We start from the raw sequence: 22,886 nt of genomic DNA on the forward strand, positions 1-22,886 counted from the left end.
TCTGTGGGTCTTTTTTTTTTTTAAATAGTCTTTTAATGAATAGATGTTCTTAATGTAGTCTAATTGATCAATAAATATCTTCATATTTTAAATCATTTTTGCATCACATTTAGTTCTGTAAAAACTTAGAGGTGTAATACACAAATATATAAAGTTGTAAAACATTAACAAATTTAAAACCTGGGAAATATAAATTAGAAGATTTAGACCAGGGAGATAATAAGACACAAATAAGCCATATAATTCTCTGAATGTGTTATAATTGAGCAATAAATATTGTTTAAAGCTGCTTAGAAGTCAGAACTCAGATGGAAACATGGTCTGTTATCTGGCTCTCATTTATCTGAGCTCTTCAGACAGTTTTGTGAGGGTCAAGGCAGACAGGTGAGGGATGGATGGAATGGGAGATATGTTCACATGGAACTGGTAATTTGCACCTCAGAGCTAACCAGGTGTGTCTTCTGTTACAGGTTATTCAACGATAGTTATGACCTCCCGGTTACGTGCGTTCGGTGGAAGAATTAATAACATACGCACCTCAGAATTACCCAAAGAGAAAACTCGATCCGAAGTCATCTGCAGCGTCTGCTTTCTAGATGGCTTGGTACAGACCTTTAAAGTTAATGTGAGTTCTCCAAATTTAATTTTTTCTGAATTAATGCCCCTAAGAAATACTTTTCATCTCTTGGTTTATAAAATGAAGAGAAATTATTTTAAGTTAAAAGCTTGAGGTCTCAGATCTTGTATGTTGAGATTGAACTAGAAATAACCTTAAAAACTTTGCCCATATTCTTGCCTCTACCTGGCGTGTCTTTCCCCCTCTTCTTTGTGAACTGTGTGAGTCTTAGATGTTACTGCTTCTGTGACGTCTTTGACTTCCTGAGTTGATTCTCCAATAATGGTGCCCTGTGTGTGCTTTATTAGGGCCCCTGTCACATTGCATGAATAGTAGTTGTCATTATCAGGTTATATGTCACTCTTTAAGCTGTGAGCTCCTGGAGAAGGGTGATAGTGTCGTTTCCCCTGTGCCTGCCTCACAGCAGGTACTCATTAAATGTGCAAATGGTAAATGGCGGGTCCTTTCTGGAGGGTAGTGAGACGGTTAGCCTCCCAGATGGCAAGGCTCAGGGAGGGCCTGGCTTGTCCCACCTCAAGCAGAGGCAGGGCTAGAAACGGGGTCTCCAGTCCTACGTCAGCAGTAAGATACCTGACCAGTAGCCGTCCCTGCTGCCTCTCCCCTCCCCAATCACCACTGGGTGTTCGTGACCTTTGCCTGTCTCTCCCATCCTCTGGCCAGTTCTAAGGGGGTCGCCTCCAACCCCAGATTGGCTGCCAGCATCTGCCCCAGCCTGGGAAATTCAGTGTGCAATGGAAGGCATCGGAAAGAGAGGAGAGGGTACCGGAGAACAACTGGGGGATGTTAGAAGGCCACAAGAATTTGAAGGGTGACAAAAAGTGGTCCCTGCTGGGGTCTTCCCCCACCCATGAGTTTGCCTCCTGCTGACCCCAGGTCACGGTGGACGTTGGTGGCTGAGCAGGCAAGAGAAGAGGGCAGTGTGCATGAAGTCGCTGCACAGTGGCTGCTCTGTAGAGGCCCCGAAGGTCTCTTCCAGTTGCTGTAAACTGACAGCTTAGTTCAGACATGGCTCCTTTGTTAAAATTTATATTGTCTGTCTTGGAGCTATTCCTCAGCCATGTATCTTCTTCCCGACAAGAACATGAATGTTTATTCAACACATGTTTACTGAGCGCCTACTACATGCCAGGCTTTGTTCTGGGTACAAAGAATACAGTAGTGAACAAAACAGAGCAAAATCCCTGCCCTTTTAAAGCTTACATCCTAGAGTGAGGAAACAGACCATAAACAAAGGTGTACTATGTCAGGCGGTATCATGTACTTAGAAGAAAAATTGGGATAAGGAAGGTGGAGAGTTAAGGACAGGGCAAGGGGTGGGGTTGTCAGTTGTCATTTTATAGAAGCGATTCGGGAAGACCTCACTCATACGATGACATTTCAGAGGTGACCTAAAGGAAGTAAGGGGAGGAACTGTGTGGTTCTCAGGAGGAAGCGCATTCCAGGTAGAAGAAACAGCAGAGCAAAGGCCCTGGGGCGGGGTCCCCTTCCCTTAGTGTGGTTGCAGAACAGGCTAGAAGCCAGTACGTCTGGAGTGTAATGAGGAAGGAGGGGAGGAGGCGAAGAGGTCAGAGAGATAACAGGTGATGGGTTGTTTTGTTTTGTTTTGTTTTTCCTAACAGCCGTTTCAAAAGATTTTCTTTAAAATCGTAAAATATTGTCAAGGACAAGTGAGCTAGCAGACACACATGCACCAATGTGCCTTTCGACAAGATTATCCCCTACTCCCACATCAAGGTGGACGTGAGGTTGGAGAAATGAACACAGCAGATGGTACAGACAGAAAAAACACCGATAAAAAGGATGGAATATAACGCTGTACTTGGTTATTTTCCTATGTCACAAACAGAACATTTTGGTGCAAATAGTTAATTTTTTCCTCTTTTCCACTTAAGTCTGGAGAAAAAACCCAACTTTTTCTGTAATAAAATAGATGGGGTTTTTTTTGTTTTGTTACTTTTTTAACGTAACTTTTTTCCTCTTGAGGGGATGGGGAGATTGTGTAGAGCCTCGTAGGTCATTCTGAGCACTGGCTCTGTTCTGCATTGGTGAGTTTGGTCAGAGACCTGACATGATCTGACTCAAGTATCACTTTGGATGCTCGGTCGACATTAAACTGGGGGAGGGGGTGGGGCAAGGGCTGAGACTTTTAGTCTGTGGGAGAGACCATGATGATTGGACAGGGTGGTAATGGGGCTAAGAGTAAACCAAGTCTGGAAATACTTTAAAGGTGGAACCAGTGGGATTTGGGATGTGAAAGAGGCCTCAAGGTGACTCCCAAGGTTTTTGGCCTGAGCAGTGGGCAAGATGGAGCTGCAATTTATAGAAATGGGAAAGCCTGCAAGAGGAGCAGGTTTGGGGGCAGAAATAACTGGTTCTGTTTCGGACATGGTGAGTGTGAGATGCCTGTTTACTCGTCTGCGTAGAGATGGCATTAGGTATACAAAAGAGGAGTTTAAGGGAAGGGTTTAGGCTGGGGTACATATGTGGGTGTTACCAGGGTAGATGTGGTACTTCAGGATCACCTGAGAAGTGAATAGACAGGAGATACGAATGAGGTTCGGTGTTCAACAGTTGGGGGGATGAGGAACAAGCAGGACTGTCCAGGGAGATAAGGGGAGGCCAAGAGGGAATGAGAATCCCAGGTTAGGATGTATTTTAAGGAGGAGGAGTGATGAGCCCTATAGAGGAGAATGCGGACGGCATCCACCCAGAGTGATAATCACGTGCCTGGCGTTCAGTGGGCACCCAGTCATCTTCGGTTACGAATGCCGTGGTTATCGTCACTGCTGCCTGTGCTGCCCCCCAGGCCTCCAGCAGCCTGGTCAAGGCTGACTCCCACTGACCTTTAATTTGAGGGCCTGGTTGCAACTTCGAATCTCCGTCACTTTATATGTTTCTGCTCCTGGGGGTCATTTGCGCTGTCGCATTCAGATTCTTCAGCCCAGGTCATCTTATGACCCGGAGCAGCCATCCTCGGGGAAGCTGACCTGGACGTCGGCTGTTCTTAGCTCCTCCCAGAGAGCAAGGCTGTCACGGACAGTGACCTGATGTAGCCGAGATGACCTCTTGTGGGGCAGGCGCCGGGCTGGGAGGGCTGTTCTTACCAAAAATGTATCCTGTTTCAATTCCTTTTGAGAACTCGGTGAGTTGTGCAGATACTGGAATGGATGAATTATGCGCTCCAGAGGGGAGAGTGGCAGTGTGGTGGTAACGTGCAGACTCTGGCATCAGACGCTCCCTTGTCAGGCAGTCAGACCATCCGTCGGCTGACAGCACAGGGCACGGAGCCTCTGAGGCCTCTGTGTGCTCGTCAGCACAGGGGATGGTGTTGACAGCTGTGTGACATTGCTGCGAAGATTGGATATCATATATAAAAAGTGCAGAATACCGTGGCAGGCTCCTTGTAGATGCCCAATAGATTAAAGTCATTAATAATATATATTAAACATAATATAAAATCATACAAATAATAATTTCAACAAGGGGAGCAGATAGCTCTTTGCATCAAGAGTAGCTCATCATTTGGAGGGAGAATATCTCATGCTTTAGAGTATGTGGACCAGGTCATCTTTTCCACACTGTCCTGATTCCCCTGGGATGGGAGGTGACCTGGGAAGTGGAGGAAGCAGCGGGAACCAGGGCCCTGGGGCAGGAAGGGAGGTGTGTTCAGGACACAGGCGGTGCCTTGTGTTCCCACACTGTGGGCCAGATAAGTGAGACTGTCCCGGTGCCTTGTGTTCCCACACTGTGGACCAGATAAGTGAGACTGTCCTGGAGAAGTGGCTGCAGGAGGGGGTGACAGTTATCTAATTCTCCTCATCCTGGTCATGGTGACCTGTTTTCAGGTACATCATCTGCTATCAGGTGCTCAAAAAAGCTGCCTTTGCTGGTTCTATACTTGGTCTCTTTCTGACTCACATTGCCCTTAAGTTAAATGGTTTGGTTCAAAGGATTCCCAAGAAGTCTGCCTGTTAAAGGAGAATTCGAGATTCCCCACCCCTGTGCCTTTGTGCTGGGCCGTCCGCTTGCTGCCTTTTCTTAGCTCCTGCACCTGGAGGGAGGGCGTGGCACTCAGCCCTGTCAGCCTCCCAGAACCAGGTCAGGGACTGCTTTCCCTTGTCCCCAGGTTGAGTCACCCATTTGTGTTGTCTTGTGTGTGTTCACTGTACCCCGAGTTGTTCTTTGGCACTTGACACACCGAGTTATGGTCGCTGCTTGCACGGCTGGCCTCTCCAAGAGGGCAGGAAAGGGACACATGTTATGGCTCTGTCCCCACGCCCAGTACTGTGCCCGGTCTGAAAACACTGAGTGGCGAAGGTGTCTGAGTCCTGCTCTGGACGTGAAGTGTGGTTGAAAGTCTCCACTGGCTTCTCACTTCAGATGCCAGGGAGTAGGGAAGCAGATAAGCCTCCAGTGTCCCCCTGCCAGATCACTTGGAGGGCATTTCCAATGGCATTTGAGTATTCTTAGCTGTCTTCCCCTTCATGCAGTTAGTAGAGTTTTCCTCCCTGTGTATACTTGCATGGCGCCTGAGGAGCCAACATAAACCGACGTGGGATTAACATTTTGCTGTCGGTAATCCGTGGGTAGGTCACGGGGAGTTTACTGTCATTGGGATACCTGAATTTTCCAATTTAGACACTATCACTTGGGAATCTCAGCTAAGAGGAAGGAAGAAATCTTAGAAAATTAAATTAATCTCATTCTCTTAATCATATTTATCTTAGCCCTACTTTCCATATGTTCCGTGGGGCTTCTTAATTTGGAATTTATTAAATTCTTATTAATATTTCTTATTGTAGGGTACCTGTGTGCATGAAATCTCTCTGCGTGTTTTAACACCTTCTTGCCTGCAATAAAGACTTTTAAACACCAGTTCTTAATTTGTTTTAAAATTTTGCCCACTGGACTTTTTTTTTCCCTAGAAACAAGATACTGGTCAAGTTCTCCTGGATATGGCTTACAACTACTTGGGCGTGACCGAAAAGGAGTATTTTGGTTTGCAGCACAGTGATGACTCAGTGGACTCTCCTGTGAGTACCCTCCCTTGAAGACGTGCTGGGCTCCTGCTGGGTTTGGTTTTATATCTTATGTTTTCTTATCCAACAGAGATGGCTTGAAGCAAGCAAACCCATCAGGAAGCAGTTAAAAGGTGGGTGTGACCTTCCCATGTCGGTTGAACACTAGGTATTAGTGTATCGTGGCCCATTTCTCTCCTCCAATCCTCAGCGTACCTGTAACATCTGGTACCTGGATTCCAGGTGGTCCAAGAGACGTGAGTAAGCTGACTTCTCCCTGTCTGACTTCTGAGTTAGCAGAGATGCTTCCAGATCAGCCCCCAAGGGTCCTCACCAAATATGGGCAAGAAAGGGAAAGGTGAAAGAAGACAGCTAAGAGCAAAGGAACCCACGTTTCATTTTATAGGAAAGAAAGGGGAAGGAGGATGGCCTTTTTCAGCCCAGTGTGAGAGCCAGGATAGGAAAGACACACACACACACACACACACACACACACACACACACACACACACACACACACAGAGTCCTTTTCAACAGCACAGTTCCATTCACAGGAAGCAAAGGCATGGGTAAATAGTGTCACAGACGTACACGTGAGTGTATCCCAGTGCTGTAGGTTAATTCCCAGTTAGGTGGGTTTTCGAACCACACCTCACTGCACCCTTCACCTGGTTTTCCAACATCACGCTCTCTGTTCCCCTTTATGCACCTTATGCCCCAAACCTGGCTGACATGCAGGGCCGCACACGCACCCAGAGTTACAGAACCACCCACAGGTACCCAGGTACCTGTACACAGGTACATTCATAGGTGCACACACACCATTAGAGTCTTTGATACAATCCTGAGATAAAGACAGAAGGTACTACTGAGAAGGGAGGGTGGAGCCCATAATGAACTAATGTAGAGGAGATCAGTGAGGGAGGCAGGGTGGGAAAAGCTTGAGTTTCACAGAGCCAGAAAGTGCTGGAAAGGGCCAGTGAATATATACTGAGTAATGGAGAGGAGAGAAATTGACGTGAAGAAGAGTATGGGATCTTAGCAACACAATCTGATCTTCTTCTGTTGCCACATCCAGCAAAAGAAATGGGCTAATTTTATCCTTGCAAGCAAATGGACTCTTGGCGTTGTTGCATAAAGCCATATTTGAGTATATTAGCTGTGTAATATTTGCTACTGTATTAATCATTTTTAGAATTCACTTTGCATTAAAAGCATGAAATATTTTCCAGTATAAAAATGATTTTAAAATGCAGAATCAAAAGACTCAGTGCTATAAGTCTGGTGTTATCATTGGCTGTGTGACCCAAGGCAAGTCACATCTCCAAGCCTGGTGGCTAATCTGTTACACAGTGCAGTCGACAGCAGCCTAGCCTACTTACAGTCATGGCGGTATTTAAATTCAAGAGTGTACATGAAAACACTTGAAAAGTATGAAGTCATTATATATGTGAGAGATTACTTCTTTGTGAGTTTTGTATAATCTGTTGATTTAAGGATTTTTAAAGTTCCTAATACAGATAATGGAGTGCATTGTTTGAACACATCCCTAAGTTAAACATGTAATAGGAAGTAGATTATACCTCATTTTATGCTGATGTTGCAAAAATATTTTACTTCTTGTAGACTTGGAGATTTCTGAACACTTAACTAACTTATGCACTCCTTTTTTGAAATTAGTCCTTTTATTGATGGAAAAAGCTGTGGTCTAGTGAAAAATGCATCACTTATGGGAGAGTAGCCGCTTACATACATTGACTTTTTTAAAGGGAAAATTTAATTTGTTTTTGAAAAATGTTGTAGGAGGTATCCCCTGTACCCTGCATTTTCGAGTAAGATTTTTTATACCTGATCCCAACACACTGCAGCAAGAACAAACCAGGTAATAACATTTTTTTTTAAGTTTTCTATTTAATATATAAAAATGAGTAACCACTGAAAATGTACTCTTTAATTTATCACTGTGGCCAGATACTTCACTTGGGTATAACTGCACGAACAGTTACGATCCCAGTAAAAATTGGGGGGTACATGTATTGAAATTTTAATCGGCGAATTCATTTTCATCTTGAGCCTCCTGATTTGGTGCCGTTCCCAGCACGCTCCCATTCACCACCTCCTACCTTCCCCTTCCGTCCAGCTTCCCCTGCATGTTGAGCACCTGTGTTCAGAGAATGCAGTTATTTTCTGCTACTGCAATCAGGAAGTTTGTAAAACAGTCATCTACCTGTCAAACAGCGCAGTGTCTCTGAGGGGCTAGGATTGAGCTCTTTAGGAGAATGAGAGGTCTCTGAACTGAGAACTTTCTATCAGATTCCCTGTTGGTAGGAGCTGCAAAGGAGAGGAGGCTGGGTCAGTGTCTTTCCTCCGCCTCCGTGAATCTGTGGTTCAGGCAATCTGTGAAACAGATAAGGGCCAGAGGGCTGCGAGAGTTGTTTACCCCTCCGGGCTTGGCACAGGTCCTGGCCCTGGTGTTGAGCTGGCACATGGGTTTTCTGGGTGGGTACCCGTGTTTGGAATGGAGGGGCGGGCACAGGAAAGTTGTTGCTGTTTGAACATGGACTCGGCAAGCTCGCCTGGGCCTCTCCTTCCCCTCCCCCCAGGGCAACAGCCAGCCCTTCTATTATTGAAACGTTTGTTTTTCTTAGGGAGGGAAACTCTTCCACCAGAAAAAAAGCAATGAATGTTCAGGATTATTGAATCCTATCCTGTGCCCATTGTGGCCATGAGACCATCACCAAGGAGGAGACATTAACTTGGACATAAAGTGCTCTTTCGTTTTTTCCTTTTTAAAAAAAAATGGTAATCACATGATCACATTTTAACTTTTAATGTGTTTAAAGGCCAAATATTAGTCTATTACTATTTTGTCTTCTTTGTACACCTCTTCCCTCTACAATAGAAGACGTTGGAGATTTGACTTGTGTTTACTATTAGGTTAAATTTTAAGCGGGTATAAGATGTCCCGCATGACTCATTGGGTAACCACGGGACATACACGTGATGCCTTGAGTTTTCCTCATAACAGCTTTTCATGCTGGTGGACTAAGGGGGAGTGTAGGACACTCAACTCAACAGGTCAACTCATAAGCCGGTGGATGCAAAGTGGTGACGCTATCTATGAGAATATGTTTGAAATGACCCCACCAGGATTTCCCTACTGGAAATATTCAGGCTACTGCTGAATATCAAATTCTGTTCAAGGGATGCTTTAAAAAATGTCATGATGGATTTTATATATGTGTGTGTGTGTGTGTGTGTGTGTATTTGTGTGTGTGTTTTTAACCAGTGGTGTTTTTTTTGTAATCATAACCCCACAATAAAAAATATATTTTGCTTTGTAATGCATTACACAGATGTATGTAAATTACTGAAGCAGACATTTCATGAAACAATAGTAATTGCAAAGCACTCTTAAGTTTTCTATTTTCTTCTTTTAAAATGTCACTTGTGGCTCATTAAATTAACTTTACTACCCACTGAAGGGTTCCCACCCCAAGTGTGACCTGCACTGCCTAAACCAGTGGTCGTCCCTCATTGCCCTGTGTCCTCCCTGAGATGCTGGAGCCCCTAGGGTTGCGGCTGCCAGAGTACCTGAGTGAAGGGGTCACTCACGCCAGCCTAACCCAGGAGCCCTTCTCCAGGGCCCCTCTCGGTCGTTGGACGCTACTTCCATACCCCACAGGAAAGCTCCTTTCTGCTGAGCCTCCCTGTCACTTGAGGGACATCTGAGGAAAGGTAGGGAGGTCAGGATGGGGAGAAGACTCAGAGAAATGAAGGCTGCTTTCAGATCTTCCAAGGGCTGTCATGGGAAAGGGGGAATTAGATGTGCTCGGTGGTAGCATTACGGCCAGTGGGTGGAGACTACAAAGAGGCAGATTTTGGCTGAAGACAAATAATAGACTAAATTTTGTTCTTACCTAAGTTCCAGATAAAATTCGGTTTGTCCATGTCCCTCCTAAAAGTTACTAGTTCCAGACTGACACTCAACCCCACTACTCAACCTCCCATGGTAAGATGGGTGGTCCCCCCAGTGTGGAGTAGAGTATAGCTGTCACCTTCTGGGATGTGAGTAACAGATTTCTCCTAACACCGCAGGAGTCATGGCTGCAGCCACCCCTGTGGCTCCTGCAGAGCTGGGGAACAGCCAGGACTGCCAGATCTTCTTCTTAGGCTGGGCCAGGCTTCCACCATTCATTCAAAAAACTTTTGTTTTGTTTTGTTTTTACTTTATTGGAGAGTTTTGCCTATATTCCTGGCACTTAATGTCTTTTTTTTTTAAATTGAGGTATAGTTGATGTACAGTATTATACATAGTATCTTTTTTAAGCCCCAGCTCTGTAGCCTATGCAAAAGTAAGTTCCCCTTTAAAGAAATTTTGCTCTCAAGGGTCAAAGGAGGAGTATAGAGGTGGTGTTTGTTCTTTCCTGTTTGTTTACTAAGGATCTAGGCAGGGAGGCATTTATTGCTTTTTTCTGAAGTTGGGGTCATGGATTGGGGTCCACTCCAGAAATGAGCGTTACATTTCTGAAGTCAGACACACCAAGCATCTCTTTTAAATGACTTCCTTTATTCTAATTGCTAACCGTCTCCTTGATTATGAGCCTCCACAGTGGCTGTTTCTGATAAATTTAGAGCTGTTCTAAACAGACTTTTATATACGGGCAGTCTCAGAATCAGGCTCTCTCAGGATTCCTAGGAGGTCTCCTAAGTTTGGGCATCATTCCACTATTCTGATCTCTTTCTGTATGATGTCCTGGGGTTGACTCAGAAACGTTGCTGAATATATGACAAAGTAGCATTTGATGAACAAGGGTCTCCAGGTTCCTGTTCTCCTTTACATCCCGAGGAAGACCTTCCGCTTAGCTGGGCTTGTCAGTGAAAGTCCAGATTTACCACTGGATTATCTGTAATTCTGTTCCTTCTCTTCTTTCTCTCAGTAGCATTATAGGAGGAGAGAACACTTAATTCCAGTTGAATTTCAGCTTGGATAAATATAGGAACAAACTAGAAAGGACCAATTGTGTTCTCCTAGGTGGAAAAGATAGAGATTTCAATTTGGAATAAGAGAGAATCAGCAAATGTATGTCACACCATCTCTCGATGCTCTGGCATTCAACACGGTAGGAGTAGTTGGTGATAATTACAGTCAAAGTAGTATCAGAGTTAGGAGGTGGATCCTAAGCTTTTTAGTCATTAGATGCATAAGAAATTTGTAGCATAATCAGATTTTTTTTCATAGCATGCGTGTCCAGGTTGAAATAAGACATAACTGACCCCACATAACCCATTCGACATCCGTATCCTCATCAGTAAAAAATGGAGGTAGCGGTACCCACCGCAGAGTTCTTATGAGGTTGAAATGAGGCGATAAGTTATGAAGTACTACCCACAGCCCAGAACTGTGCAAATACAGGGTTGTAATACCATGTGACGCATTCACATCTCAAAACACTGGTGCCTTAACCTTTAAACACAGAAATTAGAAGGAATATTGCGACTGGTTTGTTTAAATTGCCGAAATTCTCTCTCCTGGCCCCGAACACTTCTGCTGCATCTGTATTGGATTTCAAGAATTTTCCCTTTTGTCATCTTGGCCAGATGCTGGAATGTCTATCCCGTGTGAATCCAGGCTTTTAATTTTAACAAGATTGGGAGCCAGAGGCCAAGTGTCACATGTATGCTGTGTCCCTAAATATAACGGTCTCCAGGGCCCTTCCCGGCCTGCACAGCACTGTTGATGCCTTGTGATTCCTGCTCCCTGGATGGAGGGTCCTGTGACTAACCAAGAACTTACCAAGTTCTGCCCACAAATCAAGTCCCGGCTTTTGAAGCGACATTGCTGGGAACTCACAGACAAGTGCAGGATTCACCCGGGAGGCCTGGCAGCCTGTAGATGACTGATGTCTATGCTTTTGCTCAGGCACCCACAGTTCCTGGGACACAGGAAAAAGCCCAGCTGGGTGTTTGCACCCCAGCCAAGGAGGTGTCTTCCTAGACGCTCCACCTCTCAGTAACTTCACACAGAGGGAACATAGGTGTGCAGATGTTCAGAACAGCAGCCCCTTGGGGTACGGGGGGCTGCCTGTGGGTCCTGGTGCTCTCAGATACCCCGAGTTTGACTGGGAAGGTCCAGGCCGGGGGCACTCACTGGCAGCAGCAGCAGCTGGTTGTTTGGGCTGCTCTCACCCCGTCCATCCTTGCTCAGCCATCCCTAAGACAGCATGTGCGGGCGGGAGGCCGGCTGGAAATGCCCCCCGCCACTACCCACTGAGACTAAGGCAGCCTCACGAGCCATTATTACTGAAGGGGCGTGGCTTTGCAGTGTACTAAACAGCACCTGATACTTGAGACAAAAATATGTCTTTGTGTGTTTTGTTTTTCACATGTGCAGGTCTTGTCCTTGACTTGTCAATTTTTTTTTGGCTTATTTTAATTTGAGTATTGTGAATTAATGAAAACAATTATTTCATAGGCATTTGTATTTCTTACAACTGAAGATGGATATTTGTGAAGGAAGGTAATGAGACTTTTGCATTCTTCTTTTCCTGTCAGTTGCCCCAGACTACTGAAATTCCTGGTTTTAATCTAATGAGTGTACATTTCTGGTAACAAATTAAATGTAAACAAAGAATGGATGTTGAAGACAGCATCCTGCTTGGGACGTCAGTTTCTAGCTTGGTCTGGATTTGGAGAAGCTGAGGATTGACAAACCTCATTTCATGTTGTTTCAATTTTATTACAGAAGGTACAGTTATCTTTCTGGTAAAGACCTGAGAAACTTTAAAGGGAGGGAAGGAGAGATCCCGAATGTAAAACGGGCCTCATCCAGGAAGGCAAATCAAGCCCAATTTAGGTCCTCTCTGAGCCCCTTAGTACCCAGAGGTGGCTCTTTTTCTCTCTGGGGAACTTGGCTGGAAGACAGGAGCATCCGTCCGTGCTTCAGCACTTCTTGTGCATCAGGACCATCTCCGTGGCTGCCAAGTATCTGAGAGGCTCAGGAGGGGAGGAGGAATTCCAAGTCAGTGGTCCCTGAGCCACCTTCTCCAAATCCGGAGTTTTTTCTTGACTTACAGGAGGCACTGCAGCAGGTAAACGGGTGGGAACAGCCACGTCTTACTCCCATCCTCCCCACCCCCTCTTTCCTTCTACTGAGGAGGGTCTTCAGAAGCCTCCACTGTGCTTCCATGAGGGACCTTGCAGTCTGGTCGGGGAAATGAGACAGGAGCTCGTGAAGCAGTTGGGACCAATATGGGCGGTGGAGACCACAGCCATCATAGGTTTTAGGAGAAGGAGATGCCGGTGTGAGCTTTGTGAAGAGTGTGGATTGCTGTGATGAGTTGGGGTTGGTGGAGAAGTGAGGAGTTAAATCTCACTGGGCAGAGAGGACATCGCCTCCCCCCGCCCAGTCCCAATTGGAGACCACATGCTGGGGGCCTACAGCAGAACAGAGAGAGAGAGGGCTCTTCCTGTCAGACAGAGACCTGCGTCTTGGATCCACCAGGCAGGGGAGCGCTGTTGAGGGTTTTAAGCAGGAGGGATTTGACAGGAACAGAATCTATACAAAAGGCTGGAAGAGGATGAGGGGCTTTCCTGAAGCAGCCTTCTTATATTTCAGGGTAACTCTAGGTTGAGATTACCCACCCCTGTCCTGGGTCCAGGCTGCCTTCTGTGGTGATAGAACTAGTTGTGTCTTTCTGTTCTACACACTGACCCGTTTTCCCCACACATATTTTGCAAATAGCACGTGTTACGAGATGGGCACTGACTGTGCTGGTCCAGTGAGGCCCGACCCACTACCCCCACCTCGGGAGCTTCCAGTCTAGCTCTCCAAGTATTAGAAATTGGTCGTCTTCATTTTTTCTTATGCCCCTTGTTTTGTGTGAATCAGTAGAAACCTGTTGAGGGCCACGTCCTGGCTTAGATCCCTGATATCCTTGTCAGGCCTGCAGGCGGCCCTCGTCTCTCTGGGGGTGGGGGGCTGTCAGGGTGGCATCCAGCCCTTAGTAGCCGTGGATGTCTTGACAGACTCAGTGGATCTAGTTAGCGTTTCTCCCGGGTTTGAAAGGTCTTGTTCATCCCCTCCTTCCTGAAAAGATAGGTGATCTTGTCTGACAGATGGAGACCCTAAAGCCTGGAGAGTAAGGAAGAAATCTGTCAAAGAACATGGTGTTCTTTAGTTTGTTATTTACACCATTCTTTGGAAATGTTGTTCTTCCTGACTTACTCATAGGATTGTTTCTCCCATCTAGACTGAACCCCCTTAGCCACTCTCCTAAGCTTTTCCCTGAATCCCATTCACCTGCTCTTCCTGTAGCAAGGGCACCAGCTTAGATTTCATTGAAGCGCATCTTGGTAGGAAAGTGAATGCTGATGTTTGCTCTTCCTTTGGGCTCTCTGAGTCTCCAGATGATCGAATATATAGCAAGCATCCCTAGACATATCTGCATTTAAAAGTTCTAGCAGGAACACATGGTTACTTGAAAGATGGGGCCCCTCAGATAGGGAAGGCTACCTTCATATTTATATGCAGCTTCAGGACCAGCAGACAGCACAGCTGAACAGAAAGGAAACCCTGGTGAGCCAACCAGATTAGTCAGAGAGGTGGGGGTGACTCATATCTTGGGAACTTCATGGGCTGCCATGGAAACTGCATGTTTTCTCCACTTTCCACAAGGTTGCTGGGAAGAATGCTTTTAAAATCTGTGTCCCCCCCAAACCCTGCGAGCCCTCACTCCTGCTTCTATTCATGTGTTCCTCCACCTGGCAGTGATTCCTGCCCCAGATCTGCTGGCTGAGCTCCTAGGCAGACCGTGAAATCCGTAGCTGAATGGAGAGAAGGAAGCAACCAAGATGATTTGGAATATGACAGAGATGGCGTCATTGGCTGAAACAGGGTGTTTGGGAGGGCAGTGAGCTTAAGAGGAAAGAAGGAAAACAAGTCCAACCTTGGGTTCATGGATTTCTAGTGGATGACAGGAAAACTGAGGGGTAGCAGACCATTCCCTCTAGATGGGAAGTTTCAGGAGGGTGAATAGATTTAGGAATCATAAGTCATTGTAACTAATTAAGTAATTCAAAACTCACAGGAGTTTTAAAATTCAGAATACTTTTCTGTTTTTCCCTTCTAAGAGGATGTCATCCTTCTAGAAAGCAGGTGGTCAAGAATCAGAGTCAGCAGAGCTCAGGAATTCAGTTAGCCCTATGAGAAGTCTCACGTCTTTACCAGAAAGAGACAAAGGCTGCCTGCCCATTGATCTAAGAGTATACTTTTCTCACTTTTTCTCTTAGTGATATGAGCCTGACCTTTCTTGACCAGCCAAACCCTGGCCAACATTAAACCTTTAGCCTTATGGTATTTGTATTAATATATATTATTTTAAACATGGAAAAATTCTCTTTTAATTTCAAAGACTCTTTAGTGTGTTACTTTTATCTTTACTTTTTGAGATTGAGTATCCTAAAATTCTTTGTTATTATTCGTGATTTTTTTTTAATGGTTAATCCAAGAAAAAGACATGTGTTACCCATAATCAATGAGTGTTTTGGGCTGTCGTGGGTTCTGGTGACTTTCCTAATATGTTTTTCTTCTGACAGGTTAACCTGCCCTCTTAACTCAGCGGTGGTTCTAGCATCCTATGCAGTACAGTGTAAGTCACAAAGGAGCATTTCGCAGATGGACAGCTTGTTCTGACTGGTATATTAAGAAACTCACTGGCCTCTCCTGTTTGATCGAGTCCCTTCCCCCCCCCCCCCCCCTTCCCCAAGAATCCTGTTGGGCAGCATATCTCTGGCTGTCCAGATATTTCCACTTTCATCCTGACTTAGGCTCTCCTCCAGCTCAGGGATGTTGGATTAGGGAAAGTGGGGTTTCCTCCCAGGGGAGCCCAGAAAACAGAAGATACCTATCGCACGTTACGTTTTCCAGAGCCTTCACTCACAACTGGATTTGACTCTATAACAAAATCCCGGTGGGGCAAATACTTCTACCAGTCACTTCTTATAGATGTAGAAACTAAGACCCGGACAGGTTCAGGAATTTGCTGGAGGTCACTCCTGCTCCTTGCTTGGTGCTACTCTGAAACTCTGCTGGGATCCTAGGAGTTTCTTTTTAGCTTCAGTAGAGCGACGGCTTATGTATTGGCCTGGAGCAGCACTGCCCAATAGAAATACACTGGGAGCTTCATGTGTAACTTTAAGCTTTCTGGTAGCCATGTTAAAGTAAAATGAAATAAATCGTATTAATATATCTAAAATATTATTTTAGTATGTAATTCATGTAAAAATTTTGATATTTTACATTTTTTTCATACTAAGTCTTTGAAAACCAGTCCAGATTTTACACTTGCAGCCCATCTCAACTTGGACTAGCCACATTTCAAGGGCTCAATAGCTCTGTGTGGCTAGTGGCTGCCGTGTGGGATGGAAAGTCCAGATGGACTTTTCCATCAAGGCCTGTTTAAGCTGAAGTAAGAATCCACTTCTTCAGTCACCAAAACATTATTAGAATATGTTCCACGTGAGGCCCCGTGGTAGATGCCGGATGTGTACGAGAACAGGGTGCATAGCCAGATGGAAGGCAAAATATCGCTTTATAGTTAACCAGCCGTGTGAGGCCAGCGCGGTAACCAACTAGAACTCGTGCAGAGCTGCTCGAGACTTCCTGTGAGCCCCACGCCACCTGGGCTTGTTCCCCTCTTGGCCGACTGCATGGTGGGCAGTTAAGAGAGCAGGACGGACGGGTCTTGGCAGGCACTGGCTGAGCTCCTCCCTCTGCTTTGGTCTCAGAAGAGGCAAAATAGCAAGAGAATGCTGACAGGGATTCCTGATATGGCCTTAAGGCTGCCTGTTCCCCAGGAGCAAAGAACAGACATGGGAGAGGTGAAGGGCAAGGTGGCTGCATGACACCAGCAAGTCAGAGAGACCTTTAGCAGTGGCCCTGCTCACTAGCAAGACAAGACCCAGTGTTCATCTCCCCGTACAACCTACATCTCCTTCTCCCCAGTGGGAGACTCCAAAGAGATGGCACAGTGACGAGCTTGGGTGGATCTGAAAGTTCCCCTCTCCCTATGATACATCTGGAACAGACCCGGCCGTGTCGCATCCGTATAGGAAATGGCACGGTCACCAGTCAACTGTATTCTTAGTAGTCACTGGACCCAGGGGACTCCATCTCTGCCAGGCTGATCAGCTGAGGAGAGTGAGTTTTCCCACATCTCAGAGCAAGTTTGGCGCTCATATCTAAAGCTTCAGGTTTGAAGGGCAGGAACACTAGAAAGGACATAGCTTTAGATGCAAACTCCATTTAAATCTGGCTCTCCATCTGCTTCTAACATGGTGTTACCTCTCTGAATCTCAGTGTTTTCACATGTAAGATGGAGGTGATGATGGTGATTATGATAACTTGGAATATGACTGCTTGGTTCAAGTATCACCTCTGAAGGTGAAAAGTAGAAACTCTTGAGTGGACCATCGCTGTTAACTGAGTCAGTGAGAGCACAGGCTGAAGCCACAGTACCTGGGTCTTGTCTCTTCCACTTGTACCTACCTGACCTTGAGCTTTTTCAGGCCTCAGCTTCATCTGTCAAGTGGAGGTGATAATAATATCTAATCATAGGGTTGAGTGAAGATGAAATATACTTAAAGCTCTTAGAATATGCCTGGCTCATGGCAAGTGTTGTTTAACTCGTACTGTATTTTGTGCCCAGAAGAAAGCTGTCTAAAGAACGGCCTATTGTAAACAGACTATTTAGAGTACCAAATAAAATTCCTAAGCTTCAGTAGTCAGGTTTCCCTCTGCAAAGGACTGATAGAATGGGGGCTAAAGAAAGTTATGAGCACCTAAAAAGTCCAGACTAGCTGCAGTAGAAACATGAGCGTGACTATCATGCTAATAATATCATAGGTTGTCAGGCGAACAGTTTTAAGTAGAAGTTTCTTATTCCTCCACCCTCAAATATATACCTACACACATTTTTCCGTATTTCTGTGCATATATTTCTATAAGATTAATTCTTGGATATGAAATAGCTGGATCAAAGATTAAGCCTAGGGACTTCCCTGGCGGTCCAGTGGTTAAGACGCCGTGCTTCCAATGCAGGGGGCGGTGGTTCAATCCATGGTCAGGGAACTAAGAGCCCACATGCCACAGGGTGTGGCCAAAAAGTAAAAAAAAAAAAGAAAAAAAAAAGAGTAAACCTAAATTTTATCTGATATGGTTTGCCACATTGTCCCAGAGGGACATCTGATATGAAGACAAGCCTACCAGTAGCCAGTGAAGCCAAAACAAAGCACATTTTCTTACCAGATAAAAAGTAAAGTGATCTGTGGGTAAAGAACCTGAAAGCACTTGATGGTGGAAGATTGCTGGTGGCCTGTCAAGTGTCTATGAGGGTCAAAGAATGAAGGGTTTTTTAAAAATAAATTTATTTATTTATTAGTTATTTTTGGCTGTGTTGAGTCTTCATTGCTGCGCGGGGGCCTTCTCTAGTTGCGGCGAGCAGGGGCTACTCTTCGTTGCAGTGCGCGGGCTTCTCATTGCAATGGCTTCTCTTATTGCGGAGCACGGGCTCTAGGCTCACGGGCTTAGTTGCTCCGCGGCATGTGGGATCTTCCCAGACCAGGGCTCGAACCCGTGTCCCCTGCATTGGCAGGCGGATTCTTAACCACTGTGCCATCAAGGAAGTCCCAAGAATGAAGTTGTTTTTTTTAAAATTTTTTTTTGGCTGCGTTGGGTCTTTTGTTGCTGTGCACGGGCTTTCTCTGGTTGTGGCGAGTGGGGGCTACTTTTCGTTGCAGTGCGCGGGCTTTTTATTGAGGTGGCTTCTCTTTGTTGCGGAGCACAGGCTCTAGGCGTGTGGGCTTCAGTAGTTGTGGCATGCAGGCTCAGTAGTTGTGGCACACGGACTTAGTTGCTCCGCAGCATGTGGGATCTTCCCAGACCAGGGATCGAACCCGTGTCCCCTGCATTGGCAGGCGGATTCTTAATCACTGCGCCACCAGGGAAGTCCCCAGGAATGAAGTTTTTGAAAATACATATTTGTTCTATAATGGCCTCTGAGCGTCTGCCACGTGTGGATTCCGCAGTAGCCTCAGGTTGCACAGATAGAGCACAGCTGCTCTCTGCAAAGGGTCTGCAGCCTGGTGGGCAGGCAGATATGGACCAACTGATGCTGGCAGTGAGGATGAGCACAGAGGATGCACTTTGTTCTCCTTGGAGGGGGAAGGAGGGTGCAGGGGGAGGTAGTATAGAAAAGCTTCCTAGTGATGACCCCTTAAGAAGAGCCTCCAAGATCAAGTTGGAGTTAGATGAATAGCAAATAAGGGCTTTCCCAACAGAACAGCTTGATATGCCATACATTTGAGTACCTGAGACATACACTCTCTCCTGCAAAATATAAAATATTAGCCAGAAGAATGTATGGGACTTAAAAGACAAGGTATTTCCCACATAAGTGTTTATTTCCTTTTCTTTCCGCTATAATTAGCTTTCTCATGTGTTGCTTCCCCACAAACAGAAAAGCATGTTACTCTGGAGTTTAGGGTGTGTCGTAAGTAGATAAAGAAGATGGGCTGTGATCAGGGTCTAGGCTCCAAGTTACCAGCCTGAGCAGCAGTGGGCAGGTTCCTTCCTTGAGTCTCCATTTCCTTATCTGTTTAATGGGGATAAAAGTTAAGGCCTGTCACTAGGTTATCAAGAGCATCTAGTGGGATGATGTCATTGGTCATTGAATACAACGTGGAAACCGCCCTGTGCTTTGCAGATGGTTTCCAAAGACTGTTTAACTTTGTTTCCCCCTAGTGGTTAACACAGCTCATTGCAGAGTAGCCGACTAAGATTTCAAGGGAAAACCACACTACAGGGAGGTTCACTGGTGGTCTTGTGTTAAGTTCAGACATTTGTCAGTGACTTGACTAAAAAGAGAACCTTGCTGTTCATGTTTGCAGAAAGGCACAGGGGTTAGGACTGTTCATTAATATGATGGATGACCAAGTCAAGATCCAAGAAGATCTCCATGAGCTGATGCAACAAACAGTGTAAAATTTAATAGGACTCTGCCTTGAGACTCAAGAAAGTCATTTGCAGCATTTGGTTGCCGTCTGGGGACATGACCACTGTCATCTGCAAATGGCCAGCAGTAGCCCGCAGGCGTGGCAGGCAGACTGGTAGGATGGTGGGAGTGCTAGCCAGGTTCTGGTCTTGACTGCTGAAAAATAGCTCTGTGATAGGGGTAGGTCCCTTCTCATCTCTGGACCTCAAGTTTCTTCTCCTTCAACATGCAGAGTTTGGATGAGGTGATTCTAAGGCTTTCTCGGGCTTTCTTCATTGGGGACCCAGTGTCGGGGCATCTAAATTACTTCCTGTAAATGCATTGTGGTACACTTCACCATGCACAAACTCACCTGTAAGCCACACTTGTGCTTACCTCATATAGCCTTGACACTCCTGTTCACAGCTCAGCCACATTTGGCTGGCCTTCATGGCCTGTGGTCCACCCATGACCAAGTCTGTATGTGTAGGTCACTTGGCTTTCTGCCCTTTTCCCCTTCCAAAACTGAACTTTGCAGTAGCCTCTCTACAGGTGAGTTCCAAGCACCCAAGCAGCTACTATGTGCCATGCCTGGGCACAAGGCCCGAAAGATGAGTCTGACCCACTCCCAGCCCTCAAGGAACAGTGTAAGGAGGACACAGATCCCTTCATTACAGCACAGATCTCAAAGAGCAGCCCTTGTGTGTGATGGCGGTTGAGGAGGATGAGCCCCAGGCTGAGTAGATGTAAAGAAAGATACCCTTGCATCTGACTTTTCAACTTTGGGATGAAATTCACCTAAGCAACTACCTCACTCCTCTCCTTCCCTTCTGGGACTGACTATAAAGCATGACCAAGATTTCCCCAACCCCTGCCCTTGAGACAGAGAAGGAATCATTTGATTTAGAAATCTTCTCTGTTGAATGGCTACTCAAACAATCATGAGTCCTTAGAAGCCTCCTGACATTGAAGCCAGCTGCAAAAAGAATTTATTAAAACCTTTGGAAATATCAAGGTTGATATTTTTAAGAAAAAGATGAAATAGGGTTTTTTGTTTGTCAAGAAAACAGAATACTAGATTAAGTGCCCATCAGAGCTAGAATAGTCTTCCTCACTCCTATTTTTATAGCAGGTGGGAGGACAGTCTTGGCTGCCCACACAGGGTCCTTTTTCCCAGTCTCTTCAAGAGTCCAGATAACCAGATGGTTTGAGTTCTCAGGGCTTCTGTGTGCACTTGTACAGGGTGGGCACTGCACAACTCTCAAGAATACCTGTCACAGCAAGACAGCAGTGAATCTTGTCTGCAGATGGCAGTCACAGATCTCAAAAGAGAAGTGCCATTTGGCCGAAAGACCAGCCTGGGAGTCCCTCTGTGAGGCCCCCCTTCCTCTTCCCTCTGCAGCTGCAGGTCCCCAGCATGATTTCCGTGACAGCGCCAGCATCGGTCTCCCTATCTTCCGACTCCTGTAAGAATGTTCCTTCTTCCTAAGAACCGTGCCCTCAGCTGTGCCAGGGCTCAGACTCTTCGGCCTCAACCATTCCCATCCCACCCCCGTGGCCTCTGCACACCTCCTTGGTTTCCTTTCTTCCACATTTCCCTGAATGCCAGGGAAGTAGATCAAGATGCAGACAGTGGTCTCTTCTGCCCACACCCATCTTTTAGAGCAGGTTGGTCCAGTGTTATAACAACCTTGGAATACTACAGAGAGCCTGCACAGTGCCTGCCATGTGGAGCATGACATTTTTCTGAGTGGTTTCTCTTGTTTTTCTTTAGCCAGGGGTATGAGCGCCAATGCTGTGCTGGCCACAGAGTATGGAACAGGTGTGGGATTAGAATAGAACCTAGATTGGGACAGGCTCCCCATTTCCTCCTGGTGGCGCCTTAGGAAGACAGGCTCTGGCTGGAGCGTGCACGGCAGTACTTAGCCTGCAGGGATCAGGTGATAAGTGTGGACTCTGGAGCTAATGAGAAGCTCAGGTTCACGTGGGAGCAGAACTTCTTGGGAGAGTGTTTCCAATGGATGTTTTTCTTGTGATGCTACAGATGCTTGTAAATACAAACCACATTGAAAAGGTGCTTTCCCCTCATTCTGTCTTGATAGCTCATTTTGGAGACCGTGATTCTTCCGTTCATCCTCCGGGCTATCTTTCTGATAGTCAGTTCATACCGGATCAGAATGAGGACTTTTTAGCAAAGGTGGAGGCGCTCCATGAGCAGCACAGGTGAGAGGAGGGGCGGGTGACCTACTTTGGGAACTCAGGTCGGGCACTGTCAGACCTCGTGTCCCCTTGGGTTTGATGTTGTCTTCTCTTGCTTTTGCTTATGAATCTTCTTTCAAGATGTCGGGGGTTTGTGAACCTTTGAGCTCTTATGATGGCAAATATATCTGGCATAACTAGCATTTCTGTAAAGTGTGAAATCCTATGAGAGTTCAGGATAATTTGCTGCGTTCTTTTTCAGGATGTCATTGAAATCCGTTAGTTCCTGAAGGAAATGCCCATTTTAAATCTGACTGCCCCACAGATTGACCCTACCAGGCAAACCTTTTAACAATTTCCCATATTTAATGAAACGAGCCGTTCCTTCAGGTGGTTTTGAATAGACAGGCAGACAGACATAGGTGCTGACAGGCTGGGTGAATCCCCGTCCTCTCTGGGTTCAGTTGGGGAAACCACCTTCCTTCCAGAAGGGAGCACCAGCCTTCCTCAGCTGCCTCGGGCCAAGCCTCCACTCCAGCAGATTCGCCCGATTCTGGCCTCCTCTTCCCTTGCCTCCTTTCACTTAAAGCTACAGTGACTCCATTCAGTCCAGGTCAAATAAGGGCCACCCTGACCGAGAAGGCCAGGTCTCAAGGGACCTTACATTCTCAGGAAGGCCATAGAAACAAAGGCCTAAGCAACCAGTGTCCCTTCAAAAAGGCACTGCCAATCCTCTCCCAGAATTGCTGTCCAGGCAGGAGCCAGCATCCTAAAATAGTACAGTGACGTTTGGAAGTTTGAGGCTGCTGCTAAAAGGATAGATAAAGGCAGAAAGACCTAAAGAGCACATACTAATTTAGGGACTTGGAAAAGGTAGGGTGGGAATTCCAGAAGGTGACAGTCTTTATCTCTGAATATTGAGAACCTACTAAATGTGAGGTATTTTTTAATAGAGGAACGAGAGGGCTAGATGAAGTCATATTCAGTGGAAAAGAAGAAAAA

At 46.0% G+C, this 22,886-nt stretch overlaps 1 protein-coding gene across 3 annotated transcripts in view; it reads left to right on the forward strand.

Moving 5' to 3' along the window:
- PTPN3 (protein tyrosine phosphatase non-receptor type 3) overlaps positions 1–22,886 on the forward strand; it is a 109,251-nt gene that overhangs the window by 35,504 nt on the left and 50,861 nt on the right. For all 3 annotated transcript variants that reach the window (XM_068552088.1, XM_068552090.1, XM_068552089.1), the window contains exons 2-8: positions 471–625; positions 5,563–5,670; positions 5,747–5,789; positions 7,459–7,537; positions 12,131–12,175; positions 15,253–15,305; positions 21,788–21,908. In XM_068552088.1, coding sequence (XP_068408189.1) covers positions 488–625; positions 5,563–5,670; positions 5,747–5,789; positions 7,459–7,537; positions 12,131–12,175; positions 15,253–15,305; positions 21,788–21,908 — 587 coding nt within the window. In that variant the 5' untranslated portion in view covers positions 471–487. The remainder of the gene's footprint in view (positions 1–470; positions 626–5,562; positions 5,671–5,746; positions 5,790–7,458; positions 7,538–12,130; positions 12,176–15,252; positions 15,306–21,787; positions 21,909–22,886) is intronic.

This window comes from Eschrichtius robustus, chromosome 10 (assembly GCF_028021215.1).
Source record: "Eschrichtius robustus isolate mEscRob2 chromosome 10, mEscRob2.pri, whole genome shotgun sequence".
In the NCBI taxonomy this organism is placed as follows: domain Eukaryota; kingdom Metazoa; phylum Chordata; class Mammalia; order Artiodactyla; family Eschrichtiidae; genus Eschrichtius; species Eschrichtius robustus.